This window comes from Pinus tabuliformis, chromosome 2_2 (assembly GCF_031772625.1).
Source record: "Pinus tabuliformis cultivar Carrire ecotype Pingquan chromosome 2_2, CPIR1, whole genome shotgun sequence".
Lineage (NCBI taxonomy): Eukaryota > Viridiplantae > Streptophyta > Pinopsida > Pinales > Pinaceae > Pinus > Pinus tabuliformis.
In genome coordinates, this window is record NC_142300.1 from 160,975,045 (window position 1) to 160,994,272 (window position 19,228).

General features: G+C 40.3%; 1 protein-coding gene across 1 annotated transcript; it reads right to left on the minus strand.

Annotated features, from left to right (window-relative positions):
• Nucleotides 1-11,172: 11,172 nt before the first annotated feature.
• LOC149191923 (uncharacterized) lies at nt 11,173-19,208 on the minus strand. Its single transcript, XM_089406778.1, has 4 exons — nt 17,805-19,208; nt 15,747-17,237; nt 11,674-11,850; nt 11,173-11,481 (listed from the first exon to the last, which is right to left on the minus strand). The coding sequence occupies exons 1-4, from the start codon at nt 19,206-19,208 to the stop codon at nt 11,173-11,175; spliced, it is 3,381 nt and encodes a 1,126-aa protein (XP_089262904.1).
• Between the last annotated feature and the right edge of the window lie 20 nt (nt 19,209-19,228).

Here is a 19,228-nt window from a genome sequence, read left to right on the forward strand (position 1 = left end):
TTTTGCAGGAAAATAAAAGGTCATGGCATTTAAAGCTTAAATTTGCTCTATGGACTGAGAGAATTTGTACTAAAAGATCAATAGGGGTTTCACCTTATTAGGTAGTTTATGGAACTAAAGTTGTTTTTCCTAGTTCTCTTGGAGTTCTATTCATGAAACTCTTGCAGGGACTAGAAGAAGAACCAAATGTTATCCAAAGGAGGATCAACCAACTAATTTCTCTGTAGGAAAAACAAGAAGAAGTTTACAACAATCATCAACAATCTCAGAACAAAATAAAAAAGTCTTTCGACAAAAAATATCAAAGAAGAAAATTTCAGTCATCAAGATGTAGTTTTGAAGTGGGAAGCTAAGATTGAAGATAAAGGAAAACACGACAAGTTTGAGAATCTTCGGAAGGGCCGTATAAGATTTCAACCTATCATGGGAATAATACATTTATATTACAAGAGATGGATGGTCAACTATATGCGGGAGGACCTGTTAATGATAGGTTTCTGAAACATTATATCTCTTGATCTAGTTGAAATAAATACCATTGTATATATTCCATTTTTCTGTTTTCTCATTTGCTGGTGTGGATGATATATTTGACAAGTTTGAGCCCGAAGTGAAGACCATTAAAACTTGGAAATTATGTCGTCAATTTTCAGTTTTCAATAAGACAACTGGTCTATTGGTTCTTTCTTGCACCGCAACATCCTCACTAGAGCCATTGTTATCCATGATAACCCCTAGAAATAATTTGTTAGTTTGATTAATCATTTGCATCTGTTGCTTTTCCAAAAATGGTTGTTGTGCTTTGCAAATTGGAGATTAAAGAAGGAATGACAGGTCCAGTCTAATTTGTTTTGGATAAATTCCCATATTCTCTATAAAACACCATTTCTTTCACAAACCCCATTTTCCCCTTTGTATATCCCTCTAACTGCATTTCCATTTCGTTTATACATTGAAACTCTAACCGAAATCCATTTAATATTCCAACTCTAGCCATGTTCCCCATTCCCCTTTATTTTTTTTCATAAACCATGCCCCATCCTTTTTATTATATATATTTCATTATATATAACATACACCCCGCACCACTCCCGCTGTAATAAACCGGGTCCACAGGCCACATGTCGGCATATCGCATAAATCAATATAACAACTGCTTGTCTCCCTTTCTCTTTTGCGATTGCGATATCACATATCACAAGTTCTCCCGTTGATATCGCAAAGTTCCATGCCGCCGGCCAATTGTGATAAGTCTCCCCTCACCGATCACAAAGTTTTGTCTCCCTCATCGATCACAAAGTTCTGTCTCCCCTCGTCGATTGCAACAGTTCTCTCCCCACTGATTGTGATAAGTCCCGCTTGCCAATTGTGATAACTCCTCCCCCCGTCGATTGCGATATCGTAATCGGTGATCGCTCAAGTCACAAGTTCCTCTGTTGTCGAAGCCACTTCCGGGTTGCAATTGTTATGTGTTAATTTTTGGTATGTTCTATGCTAGAGCAATTTATTTAAATTTTCACAGTTAGCAATCACATCAGCATTACGATAAACTGCAGATAGAACATAAATATAATATGCAGAAGACAAGCCAAGACAAGAGGACACAAGATATGGCGCAAGCCAAGGACAAACCCCACAATGTGTGGGGAAACCCTTCGATCAAATCTTCTTTTATCTTCAAAGTTCAGCAGAGAAAGAGAGAGAGAGAGATATTAGTACATTTACAATAGAAGTCAACACTTTGACTTATCTCGATCTAGCATAGATCATTTCGTATAACGATGAGATCAGTTGAAGACATTCTGCATCAACTGATTCTCCAAGGTGATGGCTTCATCTATCGTAGTGCTGCATCTTGGTCCACCTGCTGCACCACTGCATATTGCACCATGCTACTCTAATTATGATTATCATCATGTTGCCCTTCATGTCCATGATCTCATTGATCATGATGCTCATAATTGCTATGTTGCCCATACATCATGCTGCCCATGATCTCTTGCATCATGCTGCTCATAATTGCTATGCTGCCCATACATCATGCTTCCCATGATCTCTTTTATCATGATGCTGCCTGTTGCATCATTCATCATAGTTGCACCATTGCTGCACCTTTACTGAGATCATGCTTGCAGTACCTTTTGAAGTTGTTACAGTAGCATCTTTCCTATGATGGGATCTATTGAGATCTTCACTATGCTCTTCATTTAGGGCTACATTATTATAATGACAGTTTCATATAAATACTATATATAAACTGTAGTGATAATTGTGAGATGACAACAATTGAGAAGCTCATCCTTAAATTAATGCCGATACATTACTGATGAGCTAGCAGGAGCACAGATCAACTCTCTGCCCTGCGTATAGAAGATGAGAGCATTACGTTGATTGTATAGACTGTGGCTACATTTGACTGCGAGTTAGGGTTTAGCGTATGAGTGCTGCGATCATCCCTTGACTGTGTTGCGTGATGAGGCTTATGGACAACGAATGATGCTACGTTCCATTGACATCGTTCATCTCTTGACTGCATTGCATATTGAGGCTTTTGGACAGTGTATGATGTTGCGTTCCCTTGACAACGTTCAGATTCCACGACTGTCCTTGCTGAATAGATTCTATAACTGCGTATTGTTTCCATTGCTGCGTATAGGGCATCACGTTGTCATGAACTGCATGTAATTTCACTTCCTTCATGACTGCGTATATCCATATTCCTTCATTCCCATATTGCGTGTTTCTGGATAGCGTATATATATATATATATATATATGTGTGTCCACGCATCTTTGCCTGCGTCCTAAATAGCGTGTAGATATTGCGTTGAAGGTGTATTGACTGCGTTGAATCCGATCATGAACAACGTGTAGATTACCATCCGTTGAAGGAGTATTGACTGCGTTGAATCCGATCATGTACAACGTGTAGATTACCATGCGTTGAAGGAGTATTGACTGCGTTGAATCCGATCATGTACAACGTGTAGATTACCATGCGTTGAAGGAGTATTGACTGCGTTGAATCCGATCATGTACAGCGTGTAGATTACCATGCGTTGTACTACAGCACCTCTTTATTACTGCGGCTCATTTCCATGAACAGCGTATAAGATATCTCCATTTGACAACGTGTAGGTGTCTCTGTTTGCTGCATAGATCGACTTGCGGCTAGGGCATCACCATAAGGCCAACATATCTTTTGGTTCTCTCCTTCCAAAAACCCAGACGTGGAGAGGAGATCACCTCAAGGATACATATTCAAAATGACTTCAAATCCTCACCAATTTATACTAAAACGAGGATGATGAATAGACACGTCGGTTGGGCTTCTAGAGCCTACATAAGAGCTGGTCGGCTTGGTAATAATTACATAAACAAAATAAATTCATATCTCCATAAATACTTATCAGAATCGGATGATCTTTGGATCAATCCTACACCTCTCGACGAGAGGGATCCAATAAAAATATCAGCTGCTAGAAATAAGCTAACCCACATGGAGTTTGGCCCTAGTTGCCAATTTAACACTCCCTCTCAACTAGGGAGAACTCCATCCGTTGATCCATATGTACGACTGTACTATCTCTGCCATTAGTGCCTTGCACCACTCTGCCTAGCTCTGCTAGCTCTACTCAGCTCTGCTGGCTTTGCTCTGCTCAGCTCAGTTCTGCTAGCTTTGCTCTGCTGGCTCTGCTCATCTCCGCTGAGCTATGAAGAAGAAGAATTGATCGAGAATGAGTCATATCATTCTCCACTGACCTGAAGTCAGTCTCAGAGTGCATACCACTAGTCCCAGACCAGTCTCAACTGACTCGAAGTCAGCTTCATAGTAAGTACCACTCCTACCACTGGTCCAAGACCAGTATCGCAGTCTCAGAGAGTGTACCACTGGTCCCAGACCAGTCTCAACCAACCCGAAGTCAACGTCATAGTATGTACCACTCTCACTAGTCCCAGACCAGTACTGCACTGACACGAAGTCAGTCTCGGAGTATGTACCACTGGTCCCAGACCAGTCTCAGCCGACTCGAAGTCAGCGTCATAGCATGTACAACTCCTACCACTGGTCCCAGACGAGTATCATTGATCCTAGATCAATGGAGGACATCCTAGCGTAGGGAGTACGGTAGATAGAATGATGCGTCCATCGATACTACTATGGTACCTAACTTCATTTCCCTAATCATTGATCAGATGAGAGGTACTTCCCATGAGTCCCAGACTGCATGGGTAGGATGCCTCGACAGGAGAACTTAATCAATCCTGTCCTCACAGGAGAAGACATCAATCCTGCTACAATCGCCATGGAGAACACATCAATCCAGGCTGCCATGGAGAACACATCAATCCAGGTCTCACAGGAGAACACATCAATCCTGCTACAATCGCCATGGAGAACACATCAATCCAGGCCTCACAGGAGAACACATCAATCCTGCTACAATCGCCATGGAGAACACATCAATCCAGGCCTCACAGGAGAACACATCAATCCTGCTACAATCGCCATGGAGAACACATCAATCCAGGCCTCACAGGAGAACTAATCATCCTGCTACACAAGAGAGCGAATCATCTTGTCCCACAGGAGAGCGAATCATCTTGTCCCACAAGAGAGCGAATCATCTTGTTTCAGTGCGCACCACCAGGGGAGGGTGAGTCACCCTGTGGTCGTATGTTGCTACAATAGAACTGCAAGCCCCCCAAAGCCCCGAGAGCTCAATGTATGCAGCATGCAGGACCCTTTTACAAAGGTCTCTCGACGACTCCAAGTCGTTCGGGAAAATCACAAATTTGATCTTTCCTCAGGGCTCTGTCCTGTACATCATCTCAGTGTGATGGAGCCTCCTTGATCATTGACTTACCATATCCCAGATAAGGTAGTAATTGATGTCTATCTGCTGGAGCAATTGTCAAATACGGGATTCCTCAATAATAGAATCCCATCTCTGGTTGTCACAGAGATTCACAGTGGTATTCATCATGTGTACAAACAGCTCACTGAAGAGCTTCAACAACCAGACTGCCTCACAGAAGGCCATACTATCAGCAATATATTCTGCCTTGGTGATGCACAGAGTCACCGACTTCTGCTTCTTGCTCATCCAGGATATCAAGGCAGATTCCAAACAACACTGAGAAGTGCTCTAGTGATCCTCCATACTTCCTGCCCACTCATCATTCGAATAATCACGTGGTTTCATATTTCCGGCAGTGTATCTCAATTCATGAGAGATTGTGCCCTGAAGATATCTTAGAAGATTCTTGGCACCAATCTAGTGAGGCTCAACCAAATATGAGCTCACCATGCTAACTGCAACACAGATGTCCGGACGGAGGTTCTCCAAGAACATCAACGCGAATGAGTTTATGAAACTCAGAGGCATTTCCCAAATCTGGTCCGACATCATTACCATATAACTTCTGAAAGTTAAGATCCTCGAGGCAGTCACAAGCTTGCAGCTTATCTTCTCACATTCAGAATCCAACTCCCTCTGTCTTCTATAAATGAGAGGGTCTGCACCTGTCAGACATAGGTGCCGGTAAGAGAGGTTTATCATCCACAACCTTCGAGTAATGGTTTGGATCGATTTCAATCCTAGTGAATCTCAGCTGCATTAGACAGCTATCAATCCTCTCATACTATGCCCGAGGTGTTTTCCTTCAAGCCATAGAGGGCTTTCTTCCACCTGTATACATGAGATTCCTTGATCATGATTCTCAAACTCCTCGGGTTGTTCCAAACCTGTGAACCTGCTGCATGAGGAGAATGGTCCCCTTATAATATTTTCCTTCGGTACTTTTCAGATGTGTACCTTCATACTTCTTTTTGAATTCAGGCATCCTAGTCACCATCTGACTCATAGACCTCCGGTGCTGAGTCAATGGACATGGTCCCTAGTGGACTTCCTGCAACTTGATACAACCTTGAACTCAAAAACATCTTTAAAAGATCTATGTTCAAACACGTACCTTTCCACCGATAAGTGCCACCCTGTAACCTTTGACTCCCATTTTCGAGATGGACATCAGGTTCGATCAGGTACATAAAAGAGATTTTGGGGTTCCTTGCTTTCCTGGAAGAGTCGACCATTTCCTTGATGACCTGCATTATCAGTCATTCTTTTGATCATTGAAGATGTCCCAAGAATGATTGTTATCTTCATCAAGAGATGTGTCTCTGCCATTCGAACACTCCTTCGCATAACGGCCGAACTTATTTCAACAAGGCATCCACCTTTCCTTCCACCCTTAGATCCGAACTTCCCGATGAAGTGATCTTAAGATGGACCATCATAATCTTCCGCTGCGCCATTCTGATAACATTCTCTGCTTTGACTTCACCCTAGGTGAATTATGAGGAACCCATTGATCCTTCTGTCTTGTCCCAACTGTCTTCGGTGATTTCTCTTTCACTCTTTCTTGGGCATTGTCTTCACCTCAGCTCCGATTCCATGTTAATTTTTGGTATGTTCTATGCTAGAGCAATTTATTTAAATTTTCACAGTTAGCAATCACATCAGCATTACGATAAACTGCAGATAGAACATAAATATAATATGCAAAAGACAATCCAAGACAAGAGGACACAAGATATGGCGCAAGCCAGGGACAAACCCCACAATGTGTGGGGAAACCCTTCGATCAAATCTTCTTTTATCTTCAAAGTTCAGCAGAGAAAGAGAGAGAGAGATATATAGTATATTTACAACAAAAGTCAACACTTTGACTTATCTCGATCTAGCATAGATCATTTCGTATAACGATGAGATCAGTTGAATACATTCTGCTTCAACTGATTCTCCAAGGTGATGGCTTCATCTATCGTAGTGCTGCATCTTGGTCCACTTGCTGCACCACTGCATATTGCACCATGCTGCTCTAATTATGATTATCATCATGCTGCCCTTCATGTCCATGATCTCATTGATCATGCTGCTCATAATTGCTATGCTGCCCATGATCTCTTGCATCATGCTGCTCATAATTGCTATGCTGCCCATGATCTCTTGCATCATGCTGCTCATAATTGCTATGCTGCCCATACATCATGCTGCCCATGATCTCTTGCATCATGCTACTCATAATTGCTATTCTGCCCATACATCATGCTGCCCATGATCTCTTTTATCATGATGCTGCCTGTTGCATCATTCATCATAGTTGCACCATTGTTGCACCTTTACTGAGATCATGCTTGCAATACCTTTTGAAGTTGTTACAGTAGCATCTTTCCTATGATGGGATCTATTGAGATCTTCACTATGCTCTTCATTTAGGGCTACATTATTATAATGACAGTTTCATATAAATACTATATATAAACTATAGTGATAACTGTGAGATGACAACAATTGAGAAGCTCATCCTTAAATTAATGCCGATACATTACTGATGAGCTAGCAGGAGCACAGATCAACTCTCTGCCCTGCGTATAGAAGATGAGAGCATTACGTTGATTGTATAGACTGTGGCTACATTTGACTGCGAGTTAGGGTTTAGCGTATGAGTGTTGCGATCATCCCTTGACTGTGTTGCGTGATGAGGCTTCTGGACAACGAATGATGCTACGTTCCATTGACATCGTTCATCTCTTGACTGCGTTGCATATTGAGGCTTCTGGACAGTGTATGATGCTGCGTTCCCTTGACAACGTTCAGATTCCATGACTGTCCTTGCTGAATAGATTCTATAACTGCGTATTGTTTCCATTGCTGCGTATAGGGCATCACGTTGTCATGAACTGCGTGTAATTTCACTTCCTTCATGACTGCGTATATCCATATTCCTTCATTCCCATATTGCGTGTTTCTGGATAGCGTATATATATATGTGTGTCCACGCATCTTTGCCTGTGTTCTAAATAGCGTGTAGATATTGCGTTGAAGGTGTATTGACTGCGTTGAATCCGATCATGTACAACGTGTAGATTACCATCCGTTGAAGGAGTATTGACTGCATTGAATCCGATCATGTACAGCGTGTAGATTACCATGCGTTGAAGGAGTATTGACTGCGTTGAATCCGATCATGTACAACGTGTATATTTCCATGCGTTGAAGGAGTATTGACTGCGTTGAATCCGATCATGTACAGCGTGTAGATTACCATGCGTTGTACTACAGCACCTCTTTATTACTGCGGCTCATTTCCATGAACAACGTATAAGAGATCTCCATTTGACAACGTGTAGGTGTCTCTGTTTGCTGCATAGATCGACCTGCGGCTAGGGCATCACCATAAGGCTAGCGTATCTTTTGGTTCTCTCCTTCCAAAAACCCAGACATGGAGAGGAGATCACCTCAAGGATACATATTCAAAATGACTTCAAATCCTCACCAATTTATACTAAAACGAGGATGATGAATAGACACGTCGGTTGGGCTTCTAGAGCCTACATAAGAGCTGGTCGGCTTGGTAATAATTACATAAACAAAATAAATTCATATCTCCATAAATACTTATCGGAATCGGATGATCTTTGGATCAATCCTACACCTCTCGACGAGAGGGATCCAATAAAAATATCAGCTGCCAGAAATAAGCTAACCCACATGGAGTTTGGCCCTAGTTTCCAATTTAACATTATGGATGCGATATTTTATATATTACAATTTGTTACAGTTTCAGGTCCAACCCATTGGCAAAACATTATGGAATATGGTAAAAGGTCCCCCTATTGTATTGTGATTGTGATAACAACAGGCTCAGATCAACGACCCAGATGGAATCTTGCTAGAACAACGACCCAGATCAACGAACATTAAGATATACATTTCACTTCTGCTCAGTGGGACAACGAGTGTGTTTTTCGGCATATATCCAGCAACATGGTCATCAAACAGAATGCAGAGAAAAGAGGACAGCGAGACACAGAGGACAATAGGGATAATTTTAAAAACCCCCGTAAATTTATATGTATAATAAATGGGTGAATCCCCATGATACATAAGGAAAATGGAAGGTGATTTTATCAATAATATAATATGCATATATAATTTTTTTGGCGAATCTCTCACCAAATTATATTATCTTGTAAAATTCATGGCGAATCTTTCACTGAATTATAAAAACTTGTAAGATCTTGGTGAATATTTCACTAAATAAAATAAATTTGTAAAGTCTCAGTGAATCTTTTACTAAGTTATAAAACATTGTGAAATCTTGGCGGGTTCACCAAAGACGCGTAGAATTGATCAAATAAGACTCGCAGAAGTTATCAAATTCAACACATAGTTAAATTCACAATGTTCACTACGTTGTGATTAGGGTTCACCATAGAGACCACTATAGGGATCAAAAGAGACAATAGCAGCACCCATGGCAATAAGAACACCCATTGATTATACTGGAACTTGTTCGTAAAGAGAAAAAAGATGCATCTCTAGGGTGCACTCTAATTTTTGTATTTTCGATATTTATATGTATAAATATCATATGCTAATCATTTTACAATGAAAAAATTCACTTTCATGATAATAGGGACAAGATTAGTTTTGAAATCAAGTTAGACCTTTGGTAGTGTCCAAAATTGCTGCGATGATGAATTCTATTAATAAAAAATTGACGGCACCCGGTGAAAACTAGATGTCACAATATCTTTTGTTGGTCACCAACAAGCAGTTTTTAGGTGTCCATATAGATTTGATGGAGGTGTCATGTTGAGCGCATCGTTTTAGCTATAGGAATAAATAAAATATAGAAAATTCCACTTTTATTCACAACACCAACTATAAGGAGCTCTAGTTTCTTTTAAGCATTGAACTGTGTAATTTATGGAATCAACAGATGCTACTAGCTCAACCATATGAAGGGAAGTGAATGAGTCTTGCACTGTATGAGATAATGGTTCTGTTTAAATGCATGGGTACACATGAATCAATATCATTGTAGCAGCACAAATTAAAAGAATGATCAACGCACATAACATTATCCCTTTCTGAAGTGATTCAATACCAATGGTAAAACTGACATATAGGAGGAATTGTACACAATATTATCTCTCTTTGTACATTTGGATTTGCGACTATATATATCTTTTCAAGAGATATCCCACCTAATTCAAGTATTGAGTGGGAAAGAATGATAGCTCAAATGCTTGTAGTGAAAATAACGAAGGTGTGGACAGATGCTTAGTATCGATTATGCTCACCAGATTTGGTGAGAACTCACTTATTCATTCAGAACAAATGTCTTCATACAACCCTTACTTTTCTTAAGACACTGGCACCTTTAAGGCACATTAAGACGCCAGGGTTGCAGTTGCATGTCTAGTGTTTGGATTGCTAGTTGTTGTTGATCATAGATTCAAATCTCTTTATGTGAGGCCACGTAAACAGGGTCGGTGGTTTATCCAGTTTAATATCTGCAAAATATGGGGAAGTACATTGGGGTTTCTCGTGCTTTCATTCCAAGTAGTAACCCAAAAAGAAATTGTATTATTCTTTAGGAATATAGATATGTGCATCGCCATCATTTAACATGACACCATTTCTAAATAATATAAAGAGCATAACCACACATCCCCCTAAAAACTAAACATAAATAACCAAAAAAAAACAAACTTCAAGATATTCAATCACAATTGCTAAAAACTTAGAAGGCATTTATGTGACTTGGCTCTCCTATCATTAACTAGCATTTTCACCAGGAGGTGCAAAGAACCGTCGATAATCTGTGTGGGTTATAATAATAAAAAACTAGATTGAAATAGAATGTAATGCTATATAAATAAAAACAAAATAAATACACATTTACAATGGATTTTCATCATAGAAAAGAAATACAAATCATATCCTTTCCCTTGTAGGATAATATCTCACATCATTGCCTGCAATATTCCATATGAAAGAGTGAAGCATGTAATTAACTTCGTTTTTTAGCAAATTCATTTTTGTAGATTATGCTAATTGGTGAATTAAGATTTTTGTGGATTTTGCTAATTGGTGAATTAAGCTTTTGAGGTTGGGTTGTCCTTTCACCTTTTTTTAAGACTTTGCATCTCCCCTTAAATCCCTAGGGATTTGGGAAGCTGATGATATCTTTGCATAAAGATGGCTTTCTCTTATTCATTGTAGCATCATTTTCAAAAATAAAAACCTATTTCCCTAAAAAAAATCACAGTAACACAGAATTAAATACCTGTTATGTTAACCATGTGAATAACATTTTACTGCTTTTGCATTTGTTTCCTCAATGCCCCTAACGGCCCATAAGCAACATATTCGTTTTGGGTTCCACAGGTGCAACTGTTCCTATTGAGGTCAGTACTACAACTGAGACACAGTCCTTTGTAATTTACATCACAAACACCATTGATAGTGAATTCAAGGTGCACGGTATCGCAAATATATTTTGAAATATCTATTTCTTTCTCCTCTGCAGGGAAATGCATTTGGTCATCCAAGTCAATCTCAGTCTCTTCTTCATCCTCACTAATTTCACCACCTCCCTTTGCTTTATCTAAAAACCTATTTCCCTATAAAATCACAGTAACACGAAAGTAAATACTTGTTATGTTAACCATGTGAATAACATTTTACTGCTTTTTCATTTGTTTCTTCAACGCCCCTAATGGCCCATAAGTAACATATTCGTTTTGGGTTCCTCCGGTGCAATTGTTCCTATTGAAGTTAGTACCACAACTGAGACACAATCCTTTGCAATTTACATCACAAACACCATTTATAGTGAATTCAAGGTGCACAGTATCACGAATATATTTTGCAATATCTATTTCTTTCTCCTCTGCAGGGAAATGCATTTTGTCATCCAAGTCAATCTCAGTCTCTTCTTCATCCTCACTAATTTCACCATCTCCCTTTGCTTTATCTAAAAACCTATTTCCCTAAAAAATCACAGTAACAAGGAAGTAAATACTTGTTATGTTAACCATGTGAATAACATTTTACTGCTTTTTCATTTGTTTCTTCAATGCCCCTAATGTCCCATAAGTAACATATTCATTTTGGGTTCCTCCGGTGCAACTGTTCCTATTGAGGTTAGTACCACAACTGAGACACAATCCTTTGCAATTTACATCACAAACACCATTGATAGTGAATTCAAGGTGCACGGTATCGCGAATATATTTTGAAATATCTATTTAAAATATCTCTTTCCACTTGAAGAGCAACTGCTACTACAAAATTGGTTCAAACTACTGAATTAGTCCAAACTCTTCCCCACAAGGTGAATCACTAAAGAATAACAACTTCTAATTTGAAAATACTGGTTTGCCATAGATCCATTGCATAGTCCTAAAACATGTTAAACTTTATTTATTTTAAACATGGACCTCAAAGTACAACAAAAACACAACATTTATATATATAAAATAAGCATGCAAAAAACTAGGTGGCATATATAAAGGAAAATGCAAAGTAATTCAGATAATTAAAAATGAAAGGCAGTATTTAGGTCAGAGATTTCAGTTATAAAAGAATTGAAAAGATCTCAACTTTCTAGGCAAAAAAAAATTGGACTTGTCTCCTTCATAATCATATCTTTCCACTGGGAGAAATCCTATGGCATATATTAGTCTGGGGCCAAATGGAATACATATTTTTTTTTTTTAAATTCAGGAGTGTTTTGTAACTATGAACCACTATTTGAAAATCTCTAGCTATTATATAACATAATACACTCATTGTCAATTCTACAGAGATGCTTGGAAATGGAGTCACAATAAGATGCAGTTTCAACATATGTCTCAGTAACAACATACTGAATACATACTATTTTGAGGGCTTTCAAATAAAATCAAAATGCCACGGTTCAATGAACAAATAAAATAACTATAGAGGATGTAATATTCATGGCTTAATGAACAAATAAAATAGTTATAGAGTAAACAAATAAAATAGTTATAAAAGATGTAATAATCATAATAATCTAAGATAATATTTATAGTTGGACCAAAAGTGCAGCAAGAAATATTCTACAACCTGTGAGTGATTTACAGTGTGTAGTATGTAAAGGTGTATTGAAATTAAATGAGTGAAACTCAAGATACCTTTTACAACTTGCTAATAGTGATCTATACTGTATAGTGTGTATAATGGCATGTTTATAATGACATATTAAATCTAGACAATGTATTGCGTAGATTGGTTATACATACAAGGTACATACATATGTGAACCTGGAGCCAGAAGAATTGAGCTCAAAGGTGGGAATGTTTGTGGTTTTGGATACTCTAGAGACGACACTCCAAGGCTTGTAATGCATTTTTGGCATGCCAAGAGATTCAAAATGATTAAGAAATGGGGCAACTATCTTACGTGGGGCTTTTTTGGCAGGTAAGCATCAATGAACCATCTCATACTTTCATGCGTTTGAAGAATAATGAGTTTGACAGAATGCTCGGCTTGTCTTTAATAGAAGTTTATTTTTCGAGAAATTGCTAATTGTGGGAATTCACCATCATTAAAAAGCTTGCCGGAAATGTTGTCTGCAAAGTTTCGTGCAAGTTTAGAATTTGGATTTTCTGTGTCTGCCTATTTTCTCAAACTGTATCTGTCTGTTTTTATATTGCCAACATATATGACACTCGCAGTGCGTCATAACATCAAGAAACGACTTTACATACAAAATACAACTTTGATCATTTTATTTGCAAAGTACGACTTCAAAATGCTGCATTTTAGGTTAAAAATGCACCAAAATTAACTAAGTAAATGAAGTGAACTTAAAGTGGACATACTCCCTCCTGTTGGATAGTGTTGTCCCATTGGACATAGGTTTCAATTTTTGCAGATGTGTTAAGTTCGTGACACATGTTCCCATTTGAACAGAATAACCTTCAAAGTAAAATCAGTGACCGCATCTTTCGAGAATGTATCGTTAAAATTCTTGAATCATTTGTTTCTTTCTTGAAGTGTAGATCATCTTTGTAAACTTTTAAACTTTGAAATATTGTACCAGTACACAGCATGCAGATGCTCAAGTGAAATGCAGTATATTCAGAGTGGTGAAAATGAATGAAATTTAATGCCAAAGTATTTTAGAAAATTGCCTATGAAAATTCCAGAGATAAAAGATAAGCCTTCACTTTTACTGGAGCAGGAAATTGGATTGTAGTAACGTCTTAGGCTAGGGGGGATCTCAGTATGCATCCCTTGATTAAAAATGCTTTAAAATGCAGAGGCAGAGGATCAAGGGTTGTGTTGAAATGGTCCAAGTCGAGGGCACTGCTGCATGATGCAAGCTACTTTAGCGCTGTTCAGTTGGAGGGCCCTGAGGCAAGTGCAGTCACTGACTCTTTAATTCATTGCTTCCTAATGTTATTCTACAGGGATAGGATGTTGAACTTGATAGATTTACTTTGTAGTATTAGGAAGCATTCTTTTGCATGTAGTTCAAGCACTTGTTGCCTTTTTGTTGTTTTTATTACTTTATTTTGATTGCACTTTTGTTCTCTTATCTATATTTGGCAGGGTTCCCTTTTGAATGTTCTGGGAATGATACTAGAGCCTGCACCACCATCAGTGGAAGCCATGTCAGAAATGAAAAACGCTGAATTATATAGAATGTGTTGTGGGACTGCTATGGTAAGGCAGTTTGTGGAAATAGGTTCCTTATTGTGACTTTGTTCATGTTGTGTTCTTTTTCTCATAAAACCTAGTATATGATTGTAACAAATTATATATTTGAGGGATGTCTTAAAATCAAAATTTGCAGTTGAACAAAGTTGGGGAATCCCCTCACGACTCTATTTCACTTGTGACTTACTTGTGGTGTCCATCTGCTAGTAATATGCATAAAGAGACAACCCATAGACATGTAATGTAGGCTAATCTTTCACCCATAGACATATTTGATGAATAATATTGCATACCTATGTTAAAATGTTGTAAATACGCTTCTCAAAACTATTCAACTCAACGAAATCATTCATTTGATTGCTGCCCCTTGGAAATCAGAGGCAACCGCTACTGTTTTTTTCCACTGGAAAAATCCGTAATTTTCATTATATGGAAAATTACATATTGTAGATGCTATACGCATATGCCTGAGGTCACTATTCACAGTGTGCCTGTTAGTTACAAAAAGGATTCTGTTCATGTATATCAGATCAGATGTACCACGCAGGGTCATCTTCCAATATTCTATAAAAAACCTGTTTACAAAAATGCCTTCCGGCTTTCCTAGCTGTTCAAACATGTTTAAAGATTACAAAAAACTGTTGCTGTCATGTACAAAAATTCATCAGATAATTTATTGCTCAGGTGCATGCTGATATCTCGGATCATTGTATGGACGATGGTAGTATTTGTACTCCTGTTGGCCTTGAACCTCTGTGATCTCCCATACTCCTCTGTCCATCATCGAGGCCTCCTTGGATAGTTTGTCAGCACTCTCGTTATGTTCCCTGTAGATGTGTGAACATGTGATGTTGTTAAAAGCTGCTTTGAGTTCAAGAACTTCATTCAATATAATGCTGAGTGTGTGAATGTGACAAATAGATATGTTGTTGAACCAATTTATGATGATTTTTGAATCCCCGAAGATGTTTATGCAAGTGAAATGATGACTCAAAGCAAAATGAAGTAAATGACGAAGGGTGATGAGCTCTGCAAAATTGTTTGTTCCCATTCCCAGTCCTGCTTTTATTTTGTAATAATGATGCTCGGTTTTGTATATGATAAAACCGCCCCCACAACTCTGCTGGTTTGCGGCCCCATCAAAATATGCCCAAGGTGTGTTTTGATCTATTCGGGGGGGCGGATGAGGATGACGCACTTGCGGGGGCGGGGGGTCTGGTAGTTCTCTATATGCTGCGATAATGCCTGCCTCCACCATTTGCCAGAATACAGGTTGGTCATTGAATATGATTCGGTTTCTAGCTTTCCATATGTGCCAATTTACAAGAATTGGTAGGTTAATAATCTTTGTTCCTTTGTGCCGCGTCTCCCAATCTGTCCAAGCCCCAGACAGATCAGTGCCCTCCCAGTTGCCAGAGTAAGTAATGGTGTTTTTGATAGCGGTCCACAGATCTTGTATCAACCTGCATCGCAAGAATAGATGTTCTGTGGTTTCGGATGCTTCTTTGCATATCGCACACCAGGATGGTCCATGGTAAGCTCTGTGCGATAGGTTTTCTCCAGTGGGCACCTTGTTCCTTAGGACACACCAGAAGAAAAGTTTGGATCGCGGTGATGCAGTGAGCTTCCAGATGCTGTGCCACCAGTTCGAAATAACCTCTGGCTTTTTGTGACTGATAAGAAGGGCGTAACCAGCCTTTGGTGTGTAATAACCGTTCTCAGACTGGTTCCAAATTAGTTCATCCGGCCCCTCAATGATTCTGATGTGAGATTCAATCAGGGCCTCCCTGTAAGTCTGCCATGCCTGATGCCATCTAGGAGGGAGATTTAATTGATGAGCAGTCCTCCAGGCCTGATGAAAAATATCAGAGGTTTCTCTGTCTGCAATCTGGGCAATCACTTTGATATTGCGAGCAAGTAAGTGTTCAACCAAGTCATGTGGCAGAGTGTGCCTGCCTCCACTGCCAGCCCATGGGTCGATGCCAATCCTAGCCAGGGTCCCGTCTCTGATTTTCCAGACCAAGTTGTCTCTGATCATAGGCATTGAGTGTAGTAGTGCTTTCCATATAGATGATATACCTGTTCTGTTCCAATTAGGGAGTCTGATCCAATCCAGGGTGCCAAGGGGCCATATATATTTGTGGTAAGAGAGACGGGTCCATAAGTTCTGGCTAGTTATCAATGCCCAGCTCATTTTTGCTGCCAATGCTTGTGCGAACAGAGGAAGGTCTTTTAGTCCCCATCCCCCCCACTTCTTTGGGAGTGCGATCTTCTGCCAACCGATCCAGGCAAATATGCGTTTGTCTTGGCTTCCTGCCCATAGATATCTGTTGCAAATTTGCTGGAGGCGTGCCAGAGTGTGTCTTGGAATCCATGCTAGAGCCATCCAGAAAACCGGTGTTGCTTCCAGCACTGATTTGATGAGGATTAATCGGCCTGCCCTGGAGAGGTATCTGTGGCTCCAGCAGGAGAGCCTTTTTTCCAATTTTGATACCAGCCAAGTCCAATCTGCAATCTTCTGGCAAGTGGGCTTTAACCAGAAACCCAGATACTTTAGACCCCTATCCAATGGGTGAATGATGTAGGGGAAAGCCTGCTGAGCGGTTTGAGATTCATTGACTGAGGTACGGGCCAGCGATATGGTAGATTTCTCTCGGTTTACCTGCATACCCGTGGCCTGTGAGAAGAGCTGAAGAATGCGAGAAAAAGTCAGTGAGTCTCTGATGCTACCATCCAATAGGATGAGTACATCATCCACGAACAGCAGGTGTGTGAGGAAACATTCTTCTGTGATCTTGAGGCCTTTTAGGGATCCTTCCCTTGTAGCAGAGATGATTAAGCGGCTCAGTCCTTCCATGACCAATAGAAATAGAAGAGGTGATAGGGGGCAGCCCTGCCGAAGCCCCCTTTCAGAGTGAAAGAAATGGGAGGCTGATCCATTGATCAGGATGCTGAACGTAGGAGTGGTGATACAGGCCATGATCCAGTTTATGAAAGGAAGAGGGAAGCCCAGATGAATAAGGAGCATCTTAATGTATAGCCAGCTGACACGGTCGAAGGCCTTTGATAGATCGATTTTCAAGAGAGTGCACTTGAGATGCTTAGACCAGATGGAGTGCAGGGCTTCCTGGGCGGATCCAATGGCTTCATGAATCTGTCTATCCTCAAGGAAAGCAAATTGCTGGGGAGCTATGTGAGTTGAAAGGATAGGTTTAAGCCGGTTTGCAATTATCTTAGATATAATCTTGTAGAGTACATTGCAGAGTGAGATGGGGCGGAAATCATCAAATGAAGATGGGGAGTCAGACTTGGGAATGAGAGCAATGAATGTAGAGTTTATAGCATGATATAAACACCCAGATGATCTGCTTTCCTCTATCACACTGAGCAGGTCCTGTCCCAGCAGGTCAAAGAAGGCTAAGTAGAATTCGATGGTCCAACCGTCAGGGCCGGGGCTCTTGTCCTTCTTGAACCACTTGAGAGTGCTTTCCAGTTCCTCCATTGTGACCGGGGCCATGAGATCAGCCGAGTCATCCTCGTTTACAAATCTTGGGAAATGTGAGGCCACATCAATGATCTCTGCCAAGTTTGTGCCAGGAGGGCTTCTGTACAAGCTTCTAAAATGTGATGTACCCAGCTGGGAGAGTTTATTGAAAGTGTCTGCAAGGCCCCCTTCCGGTAGGGGGAGATTCCAGATAGTGTTTGCCACTTTCCTTCCCTTAGCATAGTTGTGGAAAAATCTTGAGTTTTCGTCCCCAGCTTTCAGCCAAATAGCTCTGCTGCGTAATCTGAGGGATTCCTCCCTTTGTCTAAGCAAATTTGACCTCTGATTTTCCAGCTCAATCAGTCGAGTCTTGTCCACGCCCGAGGTGAATCCTAGGTTTCGCTCATCTAGAAGGGTTCTCAACTCTTCTTCAACTGATGTGAGCTGGGCAGTTTCCTTTCTGTTCTTCTCCTTGGCCCAATTTATGACAATATGCTTTAGCTCCGAGAGGTTTTTACAAAAACCCTTTGTCAATGAAGCTTCTCTGTTTATGGGATGTGCCTTCCAGTAATCAGAGACCAATTTCATGAAATCTTGGTCTTGGAGCCAGATATGGTTGAATTTGAAAGGGGCTTTTGGCTTATGGTGAGGCCCTAGGATTTCCAGAAAAATGGGGGAGTGATCTGATAATCCCCCAGATCCAACCCATTGTTTATAGTGGTGTAGATGCTGAATCAGGGGTCCTTTAAGTAGGAATCTGTCCAGTCTTCGAGCCAAAGCTGCAGCTCCCACCCTTCTGTTCCTCCACGTAGGCATAGGCTTCTGCATGGGGATATCAACAAAGTCTGTCTGATCTAGGATATTTCTCATGTAATCTGTAATGGAATCCACTTGTGCCATGGAACCCCAAGATTCACGGAAGCCCAGAGAAAAATTTAGGTCTCCCCCCAGGATGGTATGGTCCGCTGCCAATAAGGTAAGATTAAGTAGGTGCCTCCAGAATGGCTCCCTGAGGTGGCATGGGCCATAAACATTCACAATACGGAATGCTTGTCCAAGATCTGCAGCAAAAATGTCCAGTCCCATGAATCCTTGTCCACCCCAGGATGAATCGATCCTGATTGACCTAGGGTTGTATCCGAGCGCCAGTCCCCCCGATCGACCCGAGGCATCCATGGCCAAGAACTTCCATCTTG